General features: G+C 45.7%; 2 protein-coding genes and 1 non-coding gene across 4 annotated transcripts; 1 reads left to right on the forward strand and 2 right to left on the reverse strand.

Moving 5' to 3' along the window:
- Positions 1-10130: 10130 nt before the first annotated feature.
- trnaa-ugc (transfer RNA alanine (anticodon UGC)) lies at positions 10131-10202 on the reverse strand. The gene has a single exon. It is a non-coding gene; the product is annotated as a tRNA-Ala (tRNA).
- Positions 10203-10466: 264 nt separating this feature from the next.
- Positions 10467-15549, forward strand: hars (histidyl-tRNA synthetase). 2 transcript variants are annotated; one of them, XM_014212328.2, is made up of 14 exons: positions 10481-10616; positions 11538-11980; positions 12072-12161; positions 12317-12436; positions 12549-12644; positions 12816-12941; positions 13082-13189; positions 13325-13423; positions 13586-13679; positions 13760-13887; positions 14196-14471; positions 14596-14712; positions 14863-15009; positions 15105-15549. In XM_014212328.2, exons 2-14 carry the CDS (start codon positions 11870-11872, stop codon positions 15162-15164), a joined length of 1572 nt encoding a protein of 523 aa, XP_014067803.1. In that variant the 5' UTR covers positions 10481-10616; positions 11538-11869; the 3' UTR covers positions 15165-15549. The 2 variants fall into 2 exon arrangements, with proteins under 2 accessions (XP_014067804.1, XP_014067803.1); XM_014212329.2 differs by lacking the exon at positions 11538-11980 and having other exon boundaries at positions 10467-10616.
- Positions 15550-15821: 272 nt separating this feature from the next.
- Positions 15822-17713, reverse strand: LOC106611692 (dead end protein 1-like). Its single transcript, XM_045723908.1, has one exon. The coding sequence runs from the start codon at positions 16597-16599 to the stop codon at positions 16201-16203; it is 399 nt and encodes a 132-aa protein (XP_045579864.1). The 5' UTR covers positions 16600-17713; the 3' UTR covers positions 15822-16200.
- Between the last annotated feature and the right edge of the window lie 2844 nt (positions 17714-20557).

Here is a 20557-nt window from a genome sequence, read left to right on the forward strand (position 1 = left end):
TGAAATGCTAGAGTTGACTGCTAGATGCTTGAGTTGACTACTAGATGCTAGAATTGACTTCTAGATGCTAGAGATGAAATGCTAGAGTTGCCTGCTAGATGCTAGAGTTGCCTGCTAGATGCTAGAGTTGACTGCTAGATGCTAGAGTTGACTGCTAGATGATAGAGTTGACTGCTAGATGCTAGAGTTGACAGCTAGATGCTAGCGTTGATTGCTAGATGCTAGAGTTGAAATGCTAGAGTTGACTGCTATATGCTAGAGTTGACTGTTAGATGCTAGAGTTGACTGCTAGATGGTAGAGTTGATTGCTAGATGGTAGAGTTGAAATGCTAGAGTTGACTGCTAGATGCTAGAGTTGACTGCTAGATGCTAGAGTTGACTGCTAGATGCTAGAGTTGACTGCTAGATGCTAGAGTTGACAGCTAGATGCTAGAGTTGATTGCTAGATGCTAGAGTTGAAATGCTAGAGTTGACTGCTATATGCTAGAGTTGACTGCTAGATGCTAGAGTTGACTGCTAGATGCTAGAGTTGAAATGCTAGAGTTGACTGCTAGATGCTAGAGTTGAAATGCTAGAGTTGACTGCTAGATGCTAGAGTTGACTGCTAGATGCTAGAGTTGACTGCTAGATGCTAGAGTTGACTGCTAGATGGTAGAGTTGAAATGCTAGAGTTGACTGCTAGATGCTTGAGTTGACTACTAGATGCTAGAGTTGACTTCTAGATGCTAGAGATGAAATGCTAGAGTTGCCTGCTAGATGCTAGAGTTGCCTGCTAGATGCTAGAGTTGCCTGCTAGATGCTAGAGTTGACTGCTAGATGCTAGAGTTGAAATGCTAGAGTTGACTGCTAGATGCTAGAGTTGACTGCTAGATGATAGAGTTGACTGCTAGATGCTAGAGTTGACAGCTAGATGCTAGAGTTGATTGCTAGATGCTAGAGTTGAAATGCTAGAGTTGACTGCTATATGCTAGAGTTGACTGCTAGATGCTAGAGTTGACTGCTAGATGCTAGAGTTGAAATGCTAGAGTTGACTGCTAGATGCTAGAGTTGCCTGCTAGATGCTAGAGTTGACTGCTAGATGCTAGAGTTGACTGCTAAATGCTAGAGTTGACTGCTAGATGCTATAGTTGACAGCTAGATGCTAGAGTTGACTGCTAGATGCTAGAGTTGACTGCTAGATGCTAGAGTTGACTGCTAGATGCTAGAGTTGAAATGCTAGAGTTGACTGCTAGATGCTAGAGTTGCCTGCTAGATGCTAGAGTTGACTGCTAGATGCTAGAGTTGACTGCTAGATGCTAGAGTTGACTGCTAGATGCTAGATTTGAAATGCTAGAGTTGACTGCTAGATGCTAGAGTTGACTGCTAGATGCTAGAGTTGACTGCTAGATGCTAGAGTTGACAGCTAGATGCTAGAGTTGACTGCTAGATGCTAGAGTTGAATTGCTAGAGTGGAAATGCTAGAGTTGACTGCTAGATGCTAGAGTTGACTGCTAAATGCTAGAGTTGAAATGCTAGAGTTGACTGCTAGATGCTAGAGTTGAAGTGCTAGAGTTGAAGTGCTAGAGTTGAAGTGCTAGAGTTGACTGCTAGATGCTAGAGTTGACTGCTAGATGCTAGAGTTGACTGCTAGATGCTAGAGTTGACTGCTAGATGCTAGAGTTGAAATGCTAGAGTTGACTGCTAGATGCTAGAGTTAACTACAAGATGCTAGAGTTGATTGCTAGATGCTAGAGTTGAAATGCTAGAGTTGACTGCTATATGCTAGAGTTGAGTGCTAGATGCTAGAGTTGACTGCTAGATGTTAGAGTTGAAATTCTAGAGTTGACTGCTAGATGCTAGAGTTAAAATGCTAGAGTTGACTGCTAGATGGTAAAGTTGACTGCTAGATGCTAGAGTTGACTGCTAGATGCAAAAGTTGACTGCTAGATGGTAGAGTTGAAATGCTAGAGTTGACTGCTAGATGCTAGAGTTGACTACTAGATGCTAGAGTTGACTTCTAGATGCTAGAGATCAAATGCTATAGTTGCCTGCTAGATGCTAGAGTTGCCTGCTAGATGCTAGAGTTGACTGCTAGATGCTAGAGTTGAAATGCTAGAGTTGACTGCTAGATGCTAGAGTTGACTGCTAGATGCTAGAGTTGACTGCTAGATGCTAGAGTTGACAGCTAGATGCTAGAGTTGATTGCTAGATGCTAGAGTTGAAATGCTAGAGTTGACTGCTATATGCTAGAGTTGACTGCTAGATGGTAGAGTTGACTGCTAGATGCTAGAGTTGAAATGCTAGAGTTGACTGCTAGATGCTAGAGTTGACTGCTAGATGCTAGAGTTGAAATGCTAGAGTTGACTGCTAGATGCTAGAGTTGACTACTAGATGTTAGAGTTGACTTCTAGATGCTAGAGATGAAATGCTGGAGTTGCCTGCTAGATGCTAGAGTTGCCTGCTAGATGCTAGAGTTGACTGCTCGATGCTAGAGTTGACTGCTCGATGCTAGAGTTGACTGCTAGATGCTAGAGTTCAAATGCTAGAGTTGACTGCTAGATGCTAGAGTTGACTGCTAGATGCTAGAGTTGACTGCTAGATGCTAGAGTTGACTGCTAGATGCTAGAGTTGACAGCTAGATGCTAGAGTTGATTGCTAGATGCTAGAGTTGAAATGCTAGAGTTGACTGCTATATGCTAGAGTTGACTGCTAGATGCTAGAGTTGACTGCTAGATGCTAGAGTTGAAATGCTAGAGTTGACTGCTAGATGCTAGAGTTGACTACTAGATGCTAGAGTTGACTTCTAGATGCTAGAGATGAAATGCTAGAGTTGCCTGCTAGAAGCTTGAGTTGACTGCTAGATGCTAGAGTTGACTGCTAGATGCTAGAGTTGACTGCTACATGCTACAATTGACTGCTAGATGCTAGAGTTGACTGCTAGATGCTAGAGTTGAAATGCTAGAGTTGACTGCTAGATGCTAGAGTTGACTGCTAGATGCTAGAGTTGAAATGCTAGAGTTGACTGCTAGATGCTAGAGTTGACTGCTAGATGCCAGAGTTGACTGCTAGATGCTAGAGTTGAAATGCTAGAGTTGACTGCTAGATGCTAGAGTTGAAATGCTAGAGTTGACTGCTATATGCTAGAGTTGAGTGCTAGATGCTAGAGTTGACTGCTAGATGTTAGAGTTGAAATTCTAGAGTTGACTGCTAGATGCTAGAGTTAAAATGCTAGAGTTGACTGCTAGATGGTAAAGTTGACTGCTAGATGCTAGAGTTGACTGCTAGATGCAAAAGTTGACTGCTAGATGGTAGAGTTGAAATGCTAGAGTTGACTGCTAGATGTTAGAGTTGAAATTCTAGAGTTGACTGCTAGATGCTAGAGTTAAAATGCTAGAGTTGACTGCTAGATGGTAAAGTTGACTGCTAGATGCTAGAGTTGACTGCTAGATGCAAAAGTTGACTGCTAGATGGTAGAGTTGAAATGCTAGAGTTGACTGCTAGATGCTAGAGTTGACTACTAGATGCTAGAGTTGACTTCTAGATGCTAGAGATCAAATGCTATAGTTGCCTGCTAGATGCTAGAGTTGCCTGCTAGATGCTAGAGTTGCCTGCTAGATGCTAGAGTTGACTGCTAGATGCTAGAGTTGAAATGCTAGAGTTGACTGCTAGATGCTAGAGTTGACTGCTAGATGCTAGAGTTGACTGCTAGATGCTAGAGTTGACAGCTAGATGCTAGAGTTGATTGCTAGATGCTAGAGTTGAAATGCTAGAGTTGACTGCTATATGCTAGAGTTGACTGCTAGATGGTAGAGTTGACTGCTAGATGCTAGAGTTGAAATGCTAGAGTTGACTGCTAGATGCTAGAGTTGACTGCTAGATGCTAGAGTTGAAATGCTAGAGTTGACTGCTAGATGCTAGAGTTGACTACTAGATGTTAGAGTTGACTTCTAGATGCTAGAGATGAAATGCTGGAGTTGCCTGCTAGATGCTAGAGTTGCCTGCTAGATGCTAGAGTTGACTGCTCGATGCTAGAGTTGACTGCTCGATGCTAGAGTTGACTGCTAGATGCTAGAGTTCAAATGCTAGAGTTGACTGCTAGATGCTAGAGTTGACTGCTAGATGCTAGAGTTGACTGCTAGATGCTAGAGTTGACTGCTAGATGCTAGAGTTGACAGCTAGATGCTAGAGTTGATTGCTAGATGCTAGAGTTGAAATGCTAGAGTTGACTGCTATATGCTAGAGTTGACTGCTAGATGCTAGAGTTGACTGCTAGATGCTAGAGTTGAAATGCTAGAGTTGACTGCTAGATGCTAGAGTTGACTACTAGATGCTAGAGTTGACTTCTAGATGCTAGAGATGAAATGCTAGAGTTGCCTGCTAGAAGCTTGAGTTGACTGCTAGATGCTAGAGTTGACTGCTAGATGCTAGAGTTGACTGCTACATGCTACAATTGACTGCTAGATGCTAGAGTTGACTGCTAGATGCTAGAGTTGAAATGCTAGAGTTGACTGCTAGATGCTAGAGTTGACTGCTAGATGCTAGAGTTGAAATGCTAGAGTTGACTGCTAGATGCTAGAGTTGACTGCTAGATGCCAGAGTTGACTGCTAGATGCTAGAGTTGAAATGCTAGAGTTGACTGCTAGATGCTAGAGTTGACTGCTAGATGCTAGAGTTGACTGCTAGATGCTAGAGTTGAATGGCTGCATCACTGCTTGGTATAGCAATAGCACGGCTCTCGGTCGCATGGCACTACAGAGGGTGTGTGGACGGCCCAGTACATCATTGAGGCCGAGCTCCCTTCCATCCAGGACCTCTATTTCAGGCGGTGTGAAAGGAAGGCCCGGAAAATTAAAAACTCCAACCTCCCAAGCCATAGACTGTTATCTCTGCACGGCAAGAGGTACCAGTGCATCAAGTCTGACACCAACAGGCTCCTGAACAGCTTCTATCCCCAAGCCATAATACTGCTAAATATCTAACAAAATGGCCACACGGACTATCTGAGTTGACCTTTGCATTTTATTCTTATTTCTGCACTTCCTCAATGAACACTCACAGGACCCTACACACTATGCACACTGATACTCCAACACACACACACACACAAACACTCACTCCATCATTTGCTCACTCACACATAATATGCACATACATTTATACTGACTCTACACACCCGCACACCCACTCACAAACAATCATCATATAAGCTGCTGCTACTCTGTTTATCATATATCCTGATGCCTAGTCACCTTACCCTATACATAGCTACCGCTATCGATCCAGAATCCCTGCAAATTGTAGATATAGTAGGGGAGAGCAAGGTAAGTTGTCACACGGGTAAGTTATCAAACTGTTCATACCTCCAACACTAGAGGCGCTATCTCAAAAATCAAATAGCTACTTTGTGTGACTACATGTTCTATGTTCAACTTCCTGTTCACATGTGGTCAAGGTCACTCTAATCTGAGGTGAGCACAAGTTTCTTTTTTCCCACTTCAAAAGTAAAAAATTGGCACTTTACATTTTACGCAATAAAACTTTGTTAGGTATGAATGTTCAAAATGGTAATTTTGCACTGAGTAGAGGAGACAATAACATGTCTTTTGATACTTTAGATGCAGTCCTATGTTGAGCTAACCTTGAGATTTAGCCAACATTAGCACACATGTCAGTTTGGGGCAAGTTGTCTCAATGACCTTGGGGCAAGTCTTCACATGTGACAACTTGCCCCAGTATACATAGACACATTGAACATGCTCAAAAAACATTGATATTGTGTAATCAGCTCTGATAAGAGTATTAAATGTTACTGTAAATGGATTATTATATACACGTGTAGTTTAGAGCAGCAGACATATCCCTGGACGACACAAGACAGGCTCTGGCGTGTGTGTGTCTACTAACACACTACATGCCTACTGTATGAGACAGTATATACACACACACACACACTACTTCATACAGTGTCATGAATTTAGTGCGGTGTTATGAATTGCATTGTGGCAACAAGGATAGTAGACAGGGAGGTGGGCGTAATAAGCCTGTAATGAATATGTAGGAAGGAAGGAAGGAAGGAAGGAAGGAAGGAAGGAAGGAAGGAAGGAAGGAAGGAAGGAAGGAAGGAAGGAAGGAAGGAAGGAAGGAAGGAAGGAAAGACAGATGGTTAGAAATTATAAAAGAAAGACAGAGAATAGCAGCACACCACCTGGCATAATGTTAAAGGCAGTGAGGCAGGTGAAGTTGCAGAACAAATCAATCATGAGTACAGCGAAGGATTTTGACATAAATTACCATACTCTGACTCGGTATTGTCAAAAGGTTACCAGAGAAGAAGTTGAAAGTCAGTCAGCCATGCCAACAACAGTGGTTGGCTATACAAATCCCTCTGGGTGGATGACAGATGTGAACTTTGTTGACTTCCTGAAACATTCTGTCGAGCATACGAAGTGTTTACTCCTTTTGAACAACCACGAGTCTCATCTGTCCATTGATGGACTCAATTATGCCAAAGAAAATGGCATAATTATGCTGTCATTATGCTGCCATCCCATTGCTCTCATCGGCTTCAACCCTTAAACAGGTCTGTCTATGGGCCGCTAAAGAGGCACATCAACACCGCGTGTGATGCCTAGATGAGGAACAATTCCAGGAGGACAATGTCAATTTATGACATACCTGGGATTGTGACAATCGCCTATCCTCTGGCTGAAACCCCCTTGAACATTCAGGTTGGCTTTAGGGTGGCTGGGGTACAACCTTACAACAGGGATGTATTTCTGGAAACCGAGTTTGCGCCATCCTACGTTACAGATCGCCCCATTCAGAACCCAACACTACCAGACTCCAGCACCAACCCTGCCCTGCCAGGCCCCAGCAACATTCCAGTCCTGCCAGGCCCCAGCACCAACCTGCCAGGCCCCAGCAACATTCCAGTCCTGCCAGGCCCCAGCACCAACCTGCCAGGCCCCAGCAACATTCCAGTCCTGCCAGGCCCCAGCACCAACCTGCCAGGCCCCAGCACTATTTCAGCCCTGCCAGTCCCCAGCACCAACCTGCCAGGCCCCAGCACCAACCTGCCAGGCCCCAGCACTATTCCAGCCCTGCCAGTCCCCAGCACCAACCTGCCAGGACCCAGCACCATTCCAGCCCTGCCAGTCCCCAGCACCAACCTGCCAGTCCCCAGCACCAACCTGCCAGGACCCAGCACCAACCTGCCAGGACCCAGCACCATTCCAGCCCTGCCAGTCCCCAGCACCAACCTGCCAGGACCCAGCACCATTTCAGCCCTGCCTAGCACAAGCTCAGACACAGACCTGCCCAGTTCTTATGCTAGCACCAGCTCACCGTCGCCCAACAATGCCATTGCTGACAGCGGACTACCAACTCCAGAGGACATCCGGCCATATCCAAAAACTGGCCCCCGAAAACCAGCTTGCAAAGGAAGAAAACGGCGCACAACAGCAATTCTAAGTGACACACCAGTGAAGCAGGCAATAGAAATGGAAAAGAATAAGGCACAATCTAGCAAAAGGCTGTTTCCGAAGGAAGGGAAGCAAGGGGGGAGTCAAAATCTGGATCTGCAAAGAACAAGAAGGCAGCTAAAAAAAGAAAAATCGTAGAAGAGTCATCATCAGATGAAGAGGAGTGCTTCTGCCTCGTCTGTGTGGAGCCATTTTCAAACAGCCTTCCAAAGGAGAGTTGGGTGAAGTGTGTGAGATGCAACAAATGGGCCCATGATGCTTGCACCTCAGGCCAGGCAATTTATGTGTGCCAGAACTGTGACTGAAGATGAGTCTGATTAGTCAGATACGGATGTACGTCGTATAGGCTGTTGCAAAACTGTGCGTTAGTGCATTAGTGTGTTGAAACACCACATCTGTTTTGTTAAGACTTTAAACATTTAAGCAAGTTATCTGCAGCATTACATTCCATTCCGATTCCAACAATTACTGTGGATCTCCGTGCACGCCAGAGAACGTTCGATTTCAAAGTAAAGTGGTCGTGCCACTTAATTAATATGTGCCCTGCCAGCATTATTGTTTTGATGGAAAGGCATGATTTGCCAGATTCTCTAGGCATGATTGTTTTTATTTTGAGTTCTTTAATGAAGTTGAATTTGGTTGGGAATTTGAAATTAAAATCAATATTCACAATTAATTAGTTGTGTTCTTATTTGTTGATAATCCAATGTGACAACTTACCCGACGTACAGTAGTGTGACAATTTTTCCGCTGATGGGGCAAATTGTCACAAGTGCTCTCTCTCTATTTAACGGTCTACAACTCCGGTACTGAAATAAGATATGAAGATGTAATGAATACAACATATGTGCCCAAGACTTCCTTCTTTCATTTGGTATGACATTTATACCATTGGGATGTATTGTGCCCAGTAAATGTTAGACAGCGTGAAAGGTGTGACAACATACCTCACTCTCCCCTACTGGAACTGACCCTGCGTATCAAATTAAATTGTATTAGTCACATGCGCCGAATACAACAGGTGTAGACCTTACAGTGAAATGCTTATTTACGAGCCCCAAACCAACAGTGCAGTTTCAAAAAATACGGATAAGAATAAGAGATAAAAGTAACAAGTAATTAAAGAGCATTAGTAGTAAAAAATAACAATATATACAGGGGGTGCCGGTACAGAGTCAATGTACGGGGGCACCGGTTAGTTGAGGTAGTATGTACATGTAGGTAGAGTTAAATAAAGTGACTATGCATAGATGACAGCAGAGAGTGGCAGTGGTGTGGAGAGGGGAGGGGGGAGCAATGCAAATAGGCTGGGTAGAAGCCTCTTGGACCTAGACTTGGCGCTCCGGTACTGCTTGCCATGCGGTAGCAGAGAGAACAGTCTATGACTAGGGTGGCTGGAGTCTTTCACAATTTTTAGGGCCTTCCTCTGACACCGCCTGGTATAGAGGTCCTGGATGGCAGGAAGCTTGGCCCCAGTGATGTACTGGGCTGTTCGCACTACCCACTGTAGTGCCTTGCGGTCGGAGGCCGAGCAGTTGCCAAACCAGGCAGTGATGCAACCCGTCAGGATGCTCTCGATGGTGCAGCTGTAGAACCTTTTGAGGATCTGAGGACCCATGACAAATATTTTCAGTCTCCTGAGGGGGAATAGGTTTTGTCGTGCCCTCTTCACAACTGTCTTGGTGTGCTTGGACTATGTTAGTTTGTTGGTGATGTGGACACCAAGGAACTTGAAGCTCTCAACCTGCTCCACTGCATCCCCATCGATGAGAATGGGGCGTGCTCAGGCCTCTTTTTCCTGTAGTCCTCAATCATCTCCTTTGTCTTGATCACATTGAGGGAGAGGTTGTTGTCCTGGCACCACATGGTCAGGTCTCTGACCTCCTCCCTATAAGCTGTATGTAGTATGTTTACTTACTTATTCGTGTTCTTCTCATTTCTTAGTTTTATATCTCCTGTGTTTTTGTTATACCTTGTTATTTTTACTTCTACATTGTTATTGATTACTGCATTGTTGGGGTTAGATCTTGCAAGAAAGACATTTCACTGTACTTGTGCATGTGACATTAAAACTTGAAACGTGTTTGTGTGTGTGTGTGTGTGTGTGTGTGTGTGTGTGTGTGTGTGTGTGTGTGTGTGTGTGTGTGTGTGTGTTTGTGTTAGGCTAAAATGGGGTATACTATTACCGACAAACTACACATTACATGTGTAACCTAACCACTAGCAGGCATGTTCATGCCTTCAGAGAGACATTATAAACAATAAAATACATCAAGTTTCACATCAAAGCATTCTCAGTGAGCACTGCAGAAAGCTGACTATTCAGCGTCAGAATGTCTGTTGACATTTATTCACAAATCCTCTATCACTTAATAAATGAATTATGTTATTAAGCTAAATCAATGCCATTTATATTTAAGTTTTTCTTGACTTGACTTGACTTGGGTCACTGAGAACATAGATTACAAATAATACTGCCAAATTATTTTACAAAATCCCAAAAATGAATGCATCAACAAATTGGGGGCATGGCGGTCATCAAATCATTAAAAAAACTAAAGCTCTTCTTATAAATGAACGCTCTACATATTATTTTTTGTTGTTGATGAGATAGGCATTGTTATTTGATTGTAAAGTAGTTGCCAGAAAACAGATCTTGGTCAAAAGGAGTGGAGATGCCGGGGATTGAACCCGGGGCCTCATACATGCAAAGCATGCGCTCTACCACTGAGCTACATCCCCTACTGAGGTCAATGCAGAAATGCACCCTATACATACTGTGAATTCCGAGATATCAAATTTAGTCCAAATAAAGCTGATAGTGTAGAAGTGTGAAACTACTTGCAACTTTCTGTTGTGCGGAACCTTTGTTCATTTCAATGTCTTGTTGCTAAACACGATTGTTACACTGTATCTGGCATGTACATCTCGCGTCGCTCTGTTAAACACCAATGTAAATCTACTGCCACCGTGCGGTACGTGGAGGTATATCCTCGGGTTCTCGGCTTCCGGTCTTTGAGGAAGCGTTAGCACAGTCTTCTAGTCTCTGGCATTAGATGCAACACCATGGCCGACAAAGCACAGATACAAGAGGCGATTAAAACACAAGGAGAAGTCGTGCGGAAACTAAAGACAGAAAAAGCAAGCAAAGAACAGGTCAGTATTCAACGCCTAGCACGACGATGTTCCAAAAGGTTGTACGTACAGCGGGACGGGGATGGGATGAACAGACACGCGTGCTACATATGTCATGAACGAAGCTAGCGTTAGCTGGCTACTCATGCCAAAATACGGGCCTTGCCGGCTCACGGTCAGATTAATTATCTAGTCAGTTCAATAAGAAGTGGAATTTCATGGCTATTACAAAGTAAATCATGAATGCTATTTTTCTTATGCACGTTAGTTAATAATAGTGCTTCAAATTATACAGCTAGTAGAAGCTAGTTATCAATCCAAACTGATGCAATCCCCTTAGGATAGATGTCACTGCATGGGCTGGTCATTCATTGTGTAAATTCATGGTTCCTTTTAATGGCTGAATGTTGAGCTTCTCCGACAATCTCTCCCCACCTTTAACTAACTACACAGGTGAGGATAGAGATGATCTGTATGCGTTTTAATTTACGTTTGTCTGTGTGTGTGTGTGTGTGTGTGTGTGTGTGTGTGTGTGGAGTCAGTCAGTCGGGGGGGGATCTCACTGAGTCTTCAGATCTTCCTCCAGCACCAGGCCAGGGTTGTGTTCAGTAGGACACACAGTTTAAAAAAAATGTTCTCCTGGTTTGTGCCTCCTGAACAAGACCATGTGCTTGTCTGGTCCAGAGGTAGTTCTGGGTCGTGTTAAAAGCACACCGTTTCCTCTGTGTGTACTGAACATGGCCCAATGCTTGTCTGGTCTAGGGGTAGTTTTAGTTCTGATTCCAGGGGTCAGTGACGTCCCACCCCCACCCATGTCTCTGGGCTTTGATAGGCTGGTTGGTTTGATTCTGGGCTGTGATAGGCTGGTTGGTTTGATTGACCCCTGCCTCATGTTTTGTCCTCCATGTTGTGATGATGCGTCATGCCCGCCCGTCTCCCTAGTGATAGGGTTGCTCACCACTTTTCTCCTGTTCTTCCTGCTCGATGCCAACAACCCTGCTGGGGTCATACCTTCATCTCCGTCCGTCATCTACTTCCTCTACCTCACACGTCACCATTTGGAATCCAAACACTCCGACTGGATATTCCTGGATAATACTGCATTTGGATTGGATAACCCTGCCGTCACCTGGCATTCACGGACTGTGGTTATTGGACAACATGGCTTGGTGAACTTTGCCATTGGACTGTATTGCTTCTCTGATGCTGCACTCCTGAACGGCCATTTTTATTTATTTTTTCCATTTGATTTTGTTTTGCTTTCCCCTGCTGGGATGATTAACCTGGGTGTGGCGTCCCTGCGTCTTTGTGCGGGGTTGGTGGGCCGTCGGTCTGGATTTTGTGCCCGCTCTCTACGCACCATCACTGGGATGACTGTGTCTCAGGTAGGACCCTGACTCTGGAGGGTGGGATGGGGGAGAATCTGTTCCAAGGTCCTGAGGAACATTGAACTGTGTTTGTGTCTTTCTTTCCTAGATTGATGAGGAAGTGGCCAAACTGCTAGAGCTGAAGGCTCAGCTTGGAGGAGATGAAGGCAGACACCAATTCACGCTCAAGACTGCAAAGGTAAATACTGCCACCATAGAGAGTGCACCTCACAGGCAGCAGGTGATCATGAAGAGAACTTGCTGCATAACATGTTTACTACTTGTCTTTTATTGAAAATCCAAATCAGTAGATGTCTTGCTTATGTACTCTTTCTCTCCCTCCATCTCTCTCAGGGAACCAGGGACTATAACCCTAAGCAGATGGCCATCAGAGAGAAAGTCTTCAACACCATCATCAGCTGTTTTAAACGCCACGGAGCCGAGAACATCGACACACCCGTCTTTGAGCTGAAGGTGTGTGGGAGGCGCACAGAGACACACACTGTTGACAATGAATAGAAAGTTGGAAACTAGCCAGTGGATTTGTAATAAATCGGGATTTTGTGCTTATGTTGACAATTTGTAGGAAACGTTGACAGGAAAGTATGGTGAGGATTCTAAGCTCATCTACGACCTGAAGGACCAAGGAGGAGAGCTGCTGTCCCTTAGATATGATCTCACTGTATCCTTGTATTAGTCCTGATGCGTACATTGCGTGGACTAGCCTGCAACCTGGTCAGTTAATTCCCTATGTTTTTCATGGTCATGCCTCGAAAGCAAACCAACTTGTGGATTTTAACAAGGTTAGGAGCCAATCAGGTGTCTACTAGTCCTTGACCCCACCCCCTCCCAGGTGCCTTTCGCCCGTTACCTGGCCATGAACAAGGTCACCAACATCAAGCGCTACCACATTGCCAAGGTCTATCGCCGTGACAACCCCGCCATGACCCGCGGCCGCTACAGGGAGTTCTATCAGTGTGTAAGCGTCAGAGCGAACCCTGGTTCGACCGTCCACATCAGCCATAACACTGGAATCATTTTTCCTTTCTGCTACATCCAACTGTTTGTGGATACGCATGACCCATTTTCTTGCTAAGTGTGTGTTTCTCCACTTCCCAGGATTTTGACATTGCAGGCCAGTACGACCCCATGATCCCAGACGCCGAGTGCCTGAAGATCGTCCACGAGATCCTGAGTGAGCTGGAGCTGGGAGACTTCCGCATCAAGGTAGGTCAGAGACACACAGCACCCATGGTAAAACATCCTGTGACGCAATATGAAGCAAGGAATACACGAAAGGTCTGTATGTGTGGCCATACTCGTCCTAACTCCCCTCCCCACCGTAATATCCTCTCTGTGCAGGTGAATGACAGACGTATTCTAGACGGAATGTTTGCGGTGTGTGGAGTTCCGGATGACAAGTTCCGCACCATCTGCTCCACAGTGGACAAACTGGACAAGGTAAACCCGCTGCACCCAACCCAAACCTTATGTGGTTAAGGAAATGGAATGCTAAACGGTAAACATGAACAATGTTTTAATATGCAAACCAAGTAAATATAGGTAACAGTAAATATAACATTTCTCCACCCTTTCTATGCTCCTCCCTGCTTTTCTATCCAGATGTCTTGGGAGGATGTGAGGAGTGAAATGGTGAAGGAGAAGGGTCTGTCTGAGGAAGCAGCCGATCAGATCGGACAGTATGTCAGCTTGCAGGGTGAGGACAGGTCACACACACAGACTGACCTTTGACCTTTCCCCTGGTCTGACCCTGCCTGTGATTGGTGTGTGTTCCAGGGGGGATGGACCTAGCTGAGCGTCTGCTGCAGGATGCTAAGATGTCACAGAGCAAGCAGGCGTGTGCCGGCCTCACAGACATGAAGCAGCTCTTCAGCTACCTGCAGCTCTTCCAGGTTACAGACAAGGTGAGGGGTCAGAGGTGACAGGTTATCTGGTGACCAAGGTGATATGACAGGTAATGAGTCTATAGAAATCTGTCCATCAACAGCCTACTCCGTAGAGGCATTTAGTTCTCAATGAACAGTAATAGTTTTTTGGGGGGTCAGGGGTTATATAGATAGATGTCATGATATGATCAGCTGAAATAAGTCTGAGGATGCAGTCCTTTTTTCCCAAATCCCTCGCCTTGTGTTCCTTCCTACTGTCTCCTTTTAATCTGTCCTCTCCCTCCCTTCTTTTTTTTTTCCTTCCCTCTCTTCCCCCCCTCTCCCAGGTGGTGTTTGACCTGAGTCTGGCCCGTGGGTTGGATTACTACACAGGTGTGATTTATGAGGCCATTCTGACCCAGACCGGCCCGGTCCCAGTGGCGGCAGCCCAGAACGGGGCGGGCGAGAAGGCTGAGGAAGGTGTGAGCGTGGGCAGCGTGGCGGGCGGCGGGCGCTACGACGGCCTGGTGGGCATGTTCGACCCCAAGGGCAGGAAGGTGCCGTGTGTGGGGGTCAGCATCGGCATCGAGAGGGTCTTCTCCATCATGGAGCAGAAGGCTGAGGTAAGGAAGGGGGACGGGGCATTATCAAACAGCCAGTTCTCCCCACAGGCTGGTCTGTTCATAAATGTGTCAAGAGAGAAACTCTGTGTGTGGCTGACTGGTGTGTTGGGGTCGGGCTCCCCAGGCGTCGGCGGAGAAGGTGCGAACCACAGAGACTCAAGTCATGGTGGCCTCGGCACAGAAAAACCTTCTGGAGGAGAGACTCCGACTGACCGCTGAACTCTGGAACGCGGGGATCAAGGTGTGTGTGTGTGTTCGAACTGAGATTAATGCCACAGTGAGTCAGAGATGGTGCCTGTGTAGAGTTGATTTCCACTGGTGAAATGGCTGAGTGTGGGCTGTGGCTATTCATAAGAGGAACCTTTATATAACTCTGTGTGTGTGTTGTCAGGCAGAGGTGATGTATAAGAGGAACCCCAAGCTGCTGAGCCAGCTGCAGCACTGTGAGGACTCTGGGATCCCCCTGGTGGCGATCCTAGGGGAGCAGGAGCTCAAGGACGGGGTGGTGAAGCTCCGAACAGTCCACAGCCGAGAGGAGGTGAGATTCTCATACACGCACAGCATCTCTGTCAGTTAAACACACACACACACACTCTCTTGACTAAAACACCACGTTTCTGTTTTTTTTCTCAGATTGACGTGTCCAGAGCCGAACTAGTGGAGGAGATCAAGAGAAGGACCTCAGACGTCTAAGTCGTGGTTTTGCCTGACAACACCCCGCCTCATCATCCGATTGGCTAAAGAAGTTTACCACAGGTCTCACCGCTGACCACCCAAAGCCCTCAACATGCCAACCAAGACATCAAGTCTCAACTGCAGAAGATTGCCCAATAGTTTCACTTGTCCAGGCCTTGCATATTAGTGGTCTCAAAAGGCAGTGGTTTCATGCTGACTACCCAGACACCTGCGTACCCTCAAGGATGAGGAACTTTGATGATGTACATAAGACAATAGTATGACATGGGTAACATTACAATAGTCACTGTATTAGTCTTATCCCTAAAGGTTAATCTGCCTATATAGGAAAAATGCTAATGCCTGTCCTATCAGCATACCAATAAATGGATATTTACCTCCACCTTAAGAGATTGATTTACAACAGGTTTATCCAACAGCAGGTTACAATTTAATGTGGCCTGTCGTGTTTTAGAAAACCTACTTGAATAACTAAAACTAGAAACTGTCAAATTACAATAGTAAAAACATTGGCCTGCAATAAATCACTGAAACAAATGCTACACAGTCGGCAGTGTTGGATATTCCCAAAACAATATAGGACATTTACCCCCTGTGAATTCTTCCTGTGTTTTACTGAAAGGGAGTGCTGTTAAGTGCTTTGCGGCATCCTGAAAAGATGCAGTATGTAATTGCTTACTAAATGTACATTTGTTCAGCTGAACCATCAAGCTGTTGAGTGTTCATTGTTGACAGATGTAATCCTAGTCTGTTGCTGCCTCTCCAGGATGCTCCCAACCACCAACAGCATTCCCTAATACTACAAGGGTTACATCTGGTCCTTGTGAAAAGACCTCAAATGTACATTTGTGGAATCCATGGGGGATATTTCAGATGTATAATACCTACCACTCTGAACTCCATATTAGACAGGCAAACAACTGACATTTATTACAAATAGTTTTATTCAAATTAGAAACAGGCAAAAGTAAAATCACGCATCTACTCACGATTTACTACATATAAAAGAGTGCAAAACAAAGTATTTTCACAATTAAAATGTGAAGTACGAGTAGTGGCTCTGTGCCTCAGGGATCGGGGTGATATAGGCCCTGCACAGGGCGCTGAGGACCTGCTGGGCTGTAGCTCTGCGAGCCTCCTGTATAGCTCCAGGGTTGGGGCCGGGCAGAGTCTGCACCATCCCAGTGAAGGGTGTGGCCAGCCCCGACACATTCACCTGGTAGCTGAAGCACAGGAACCCGTCAGGCCCCATGTGGCGGTACTGCAGGTCGTTGAGGAGCTTACCCCGCCCGTACACCTCACACACACCCTGGAGCAGAGCTGCTGCGTCCACAGGAGGCACCTTAGACATCCCCCTGGGGGAAACAGGAGCAGCGTGCACCATGGGAGAGGCCCTCTCCCCCCACAGCCCAGCAGAACGCGGGGGCAGCATGGAGGAAGCGGCAGGGAGAGGTGGGGGGTCTGGAAGGCTTGTCGTGCTTGGGCCTAGCAGTGGACTACCACTTCACAATGATGGCCAGTCTGAAGCGCTTCTTACCGGCTGCAGAAATAGGGAGAGAGGACAGGCAGAGGGGGGAAAATGATTAAAGGAGAGATGCGAGCATTTCAAATGTAAACGAGATGCTAACAGAAAGCGGGGTGTACTCTGATCATTGGAGATTGGTTCTAAAAATGATGGTTCTAGTTCAATTTAAGTGTTTAAAACGAAGAGCCGTTTGAGAGCCTAATGGGCCTGCCGGCTCACCAAGAAAAAACACTGAATGCCATCACTATTTGATGAAAGACGTGCGTCTTGCAGATCAATAGACTAGCCAATACACCAGCCAATTAGCTGCTTTTGCAAACAGGCCTAGAGAATCGAAAAAAAGTTCCAAACATTTTGCGCCCTTCATAATATAAACAGAGACACTTTGGGTGATGCTGACAAATAAGTAATTTAAGGATGTTGAAGTGTATGGGCACTTGTTTTCGGTGAAAAAATAAACATTCACGTGCAAAAGGCATTGCACAGCATTGTCCAGTGTGCGTGCATCATATTACACGAATGCCAGCAAAACTAGTGAACTGCTTCAGAAAGACGTGCATGGCACGTTATGTCAATCAACAATGCTTAAAAACAATAATGGTATAAGTCATTTTAGTTTACCTGGCTTGAGCGGTCCTCCATCATCCCAACTCTCGAAAAAGTAACATTAGCCTTCAATTGCAGATTCCTATTTCCTATTGATTAGTGAGGTACAACGGAGATATACTGAGCCATCAGGTAAAAAGCGTTTACGTCACTGATGTTGTCGGGGGAGTGGGCAAAAGGTTGTAAAGTTGCTCAAGGTTGAAGACCAGGGCGACTGACAATACATTCCTGCTGACGGAAAGGCCAGTTGCAGCAAGACAAATGTTGAAAATCATTTGGAGAAGAAACCTCAAGTATTTTAACTGCACCGGGTCCGAGAGGTAGGCCTAGTTGAATTTCTAACAGGTGCATCCTTCAACCTGCGTTATTTCAGAGCTGTATCATTTTAATCTTTGAATGAAAAATGTATAAAGGGAAACAGGATTCTAAAAGGATGACTGTGGTCCCCTATTTGGAGGGATGCAACTACACTGTTCTCTCACAAGATGTCAGCATCTCACCAGGTCTGTTGTAAGTAGACTTATAGTCATCATCAAACTCTCAATAGGATCTTGAGCTTCTCAGCACATCGTCAAACACATAGTCTGCGCGCTGCCAGTGTTTCTGGGTTGTGTGTAACAGTATTGTATTCATCCCTCAACCAGGGCTCAAACCAGGGACCCTCTACACAAATCGACAACAGTCACCCATGAAGCATCTGTACCTATCGCTCCACAGAAGTCATGGTCCCCTGCAGAGCAAGGGAAACAATTACTCCAAGGTCTCAGAGCAAGTGATGCTAACTAGCTAGCCATTTCACACCGGTTACACTCACCACCCCCCTTTGACCACCTCCTCTATAGCAACACTAGCTGCTGAGTAGAGCCCAACTGAGTGAACCAGGTCACGGCACCAATATAACAGTATTGCTTCTTTCCCTCGACCCAGGGACCCCCTGCACACACCACCCCTGCAGAGCAAGGGAAACAACTACTCCAAGGTCTCAGAGCGAGTGACGCTAACTAGCTAGCTATTTCACATCAGTTGCATGTGCGCAATGGTGTTCCCCCCCCAACAGTTGTGTTGGTACTCACCTGTATGGCATGTAATGGGGTTACCTGAAGGGAGGGTGTATGGGATGTTGTAGTATTTTGTAGTATTTTGTAGTGGTTTGATGGGGACACGGGGTTAGAATTGCTTGACTGTTTGGTGTGGTTTTGCTTTGTAGTGGGACGCAGCCAGGCGTCACTACGGATGTCTCTGACTCTGGCATTAAAGGAGTGTTTCATTCCCGCTGCTAGCCATTCTCCCTCACATCTGCACATCAAGGTCTTCTCTCTCTCTCTGTCTCTCTCTCTGTCTCTCTGTCTATCTCTGTCTCTGTGTGTGTGTGTGTGTGTGTGTGTGTGTGTGTGCGTGTGTAACACATACATCCTATAAAACATGTTTTAAAGACCAACCGTGTGAGGGTGGTTGGGTCGGGTGGGTGGTCTGTGTCGTGGTGCTGGTGTGTGTGTGTGTGTGTTACCGTTGGTAATTAGATGTGTTCATTTGAGGCTGAGGGGAATAAGAATGGGCTTTGAATCTGCTTGCTCTGTGATCCACTGTGTGATAGCAGGGGCTGTCTGTCTGGGTCCAAAACAACACAGTGGGGGTGGTGGGTAAACCGTGTTTGGAGAATTGACTACTGTGGAGTAGTTTGGCCATGTCTTTGCAGGGGTGCACTGCACCTTCGGATGACTTTTATGGCTTTCTGATAATGGCTTTCGGAGCAGCTTGTTAATTTCCCTCTGCCAAAAAAAGGAGAGATGGAAAGTTGGAGAGAGAGAGGGACACACTGCTTCCTCTTAGACTGTTCCCAGTAGAGTGCTTTATCTGAAGTGTCTCTATGAAACAAAGTGAATTACTGTATCTAGACTGGCCAGATAAGAGCCCTGTTTCAAGCTAATAAGATTTACATCAAGGTCCTGAACATTTTTATTGACCATCGCTTTTGGACTTGATGCTGAGGTGGATATAGATGAATGAGTTTCCCCCTGTGTGCTTGTTTGAAGGTTTCCTTCCTTCTCTCTACACCATCCTATGCGTGTCTGTGTGCCTTTCCGTGACTGTGCAATATAAAGTGTTGACGTGTGCGGCAAAGGAACACACACCCCCATTACACACAACAGCACACGGCCATTGAGTGGTTACGCGGCACTGTGTCACTAGTAAATGTGTTTATTAGTCTATACAAAACCAACTAGATTATTTAGTGCTGTAAGTTGTTACATCATTGGTAGCATAACTGCTGCCTGCCACATAGGCCTTGGTTAGGAGACAGATACGGTACATGACAGTAGCAGGGAGCCACAGGGGACAGTCTTCCCATTGAAAGTACGTTTTATTACTGTGACGTTGTTAGCAACTGTGTTGGTGAAGAAATATAATGCCTTCGTAATTGAAAAATTATTTCAAACTGAGTTGGCTTCTGCTATTTTATGCTGCTGCCTTTGGGTAATTTTCAGCTTTTACATCTCTTAATTTTAAAAACTAGGAGGTACATTTTAAATAGAGGTGAAGTTTCCAGAATATCTACTCCAGTACAGAGTCAAATTAGTCTCTGAGACTGTGTCACTCTGTTGCTAAGAAGTGTCAGCTGCATAGCGACAGCAGATTCTGAGCCGTAGGGCCTTGGGGTGCTCTCTCTCTCTCACACACACACACACACACACACACACACACACACACACACACACACACACACACACACACACAGCTGTGTCCCCGCCTCTCTCACCTAAACATCAGGGACAGGGAGTGATCTCTTTCCCCAGTCTAACCTGAGGGCGTGCCCTGGGCAGCGTCAATCTGTTTCCTGTCACCCTGCATCTGCCGTTACACAACTCCCAACAAGTCTTCAAGACTTTGAAACAGACTTTAATAATCTGAGTGTGTGAGTTTCGACCTCGGCAGCATACACTGTGTAGAAAACTTTAGGAATACCTGCTCTTTCCATGACATAGACTAAGTAGACTAAGTATAGTCTGGCCCAGGAGTGTGAAGGTGAACGGAAAGGCTGGAGCAACGAACCGCCCTTGCTGTCTCTGCCTTGCCGGTTCCCCTCTTTCCACTGGGATTCTCTGCCTCTAACCCTTTTACAGGGGCTGAGTCACTGGCTTACTGGTGTTCTTCCATGCCGTCCATGGGAGGGGTGCGTCACTTGAGTGGGTTGAGTCACTGACGTGGTCTTCCTGTCTGGGTTGGCGGCCCCCCCTTGGGTTGTGCCATGGCGGAGATC

Source organism: Salmo salar, chromosome ssa09 (genome assembly GCF_905237065.1).
Source record: "Salmo salar chromosome ssa09, Ssal_v3.1, whole genome shotgun sequence".
NCBI lineage: Eukaryota > Metazoa > Chordata > Actinopteri > Salmoniformes > Salmonidae > Salmo > Salmo salar.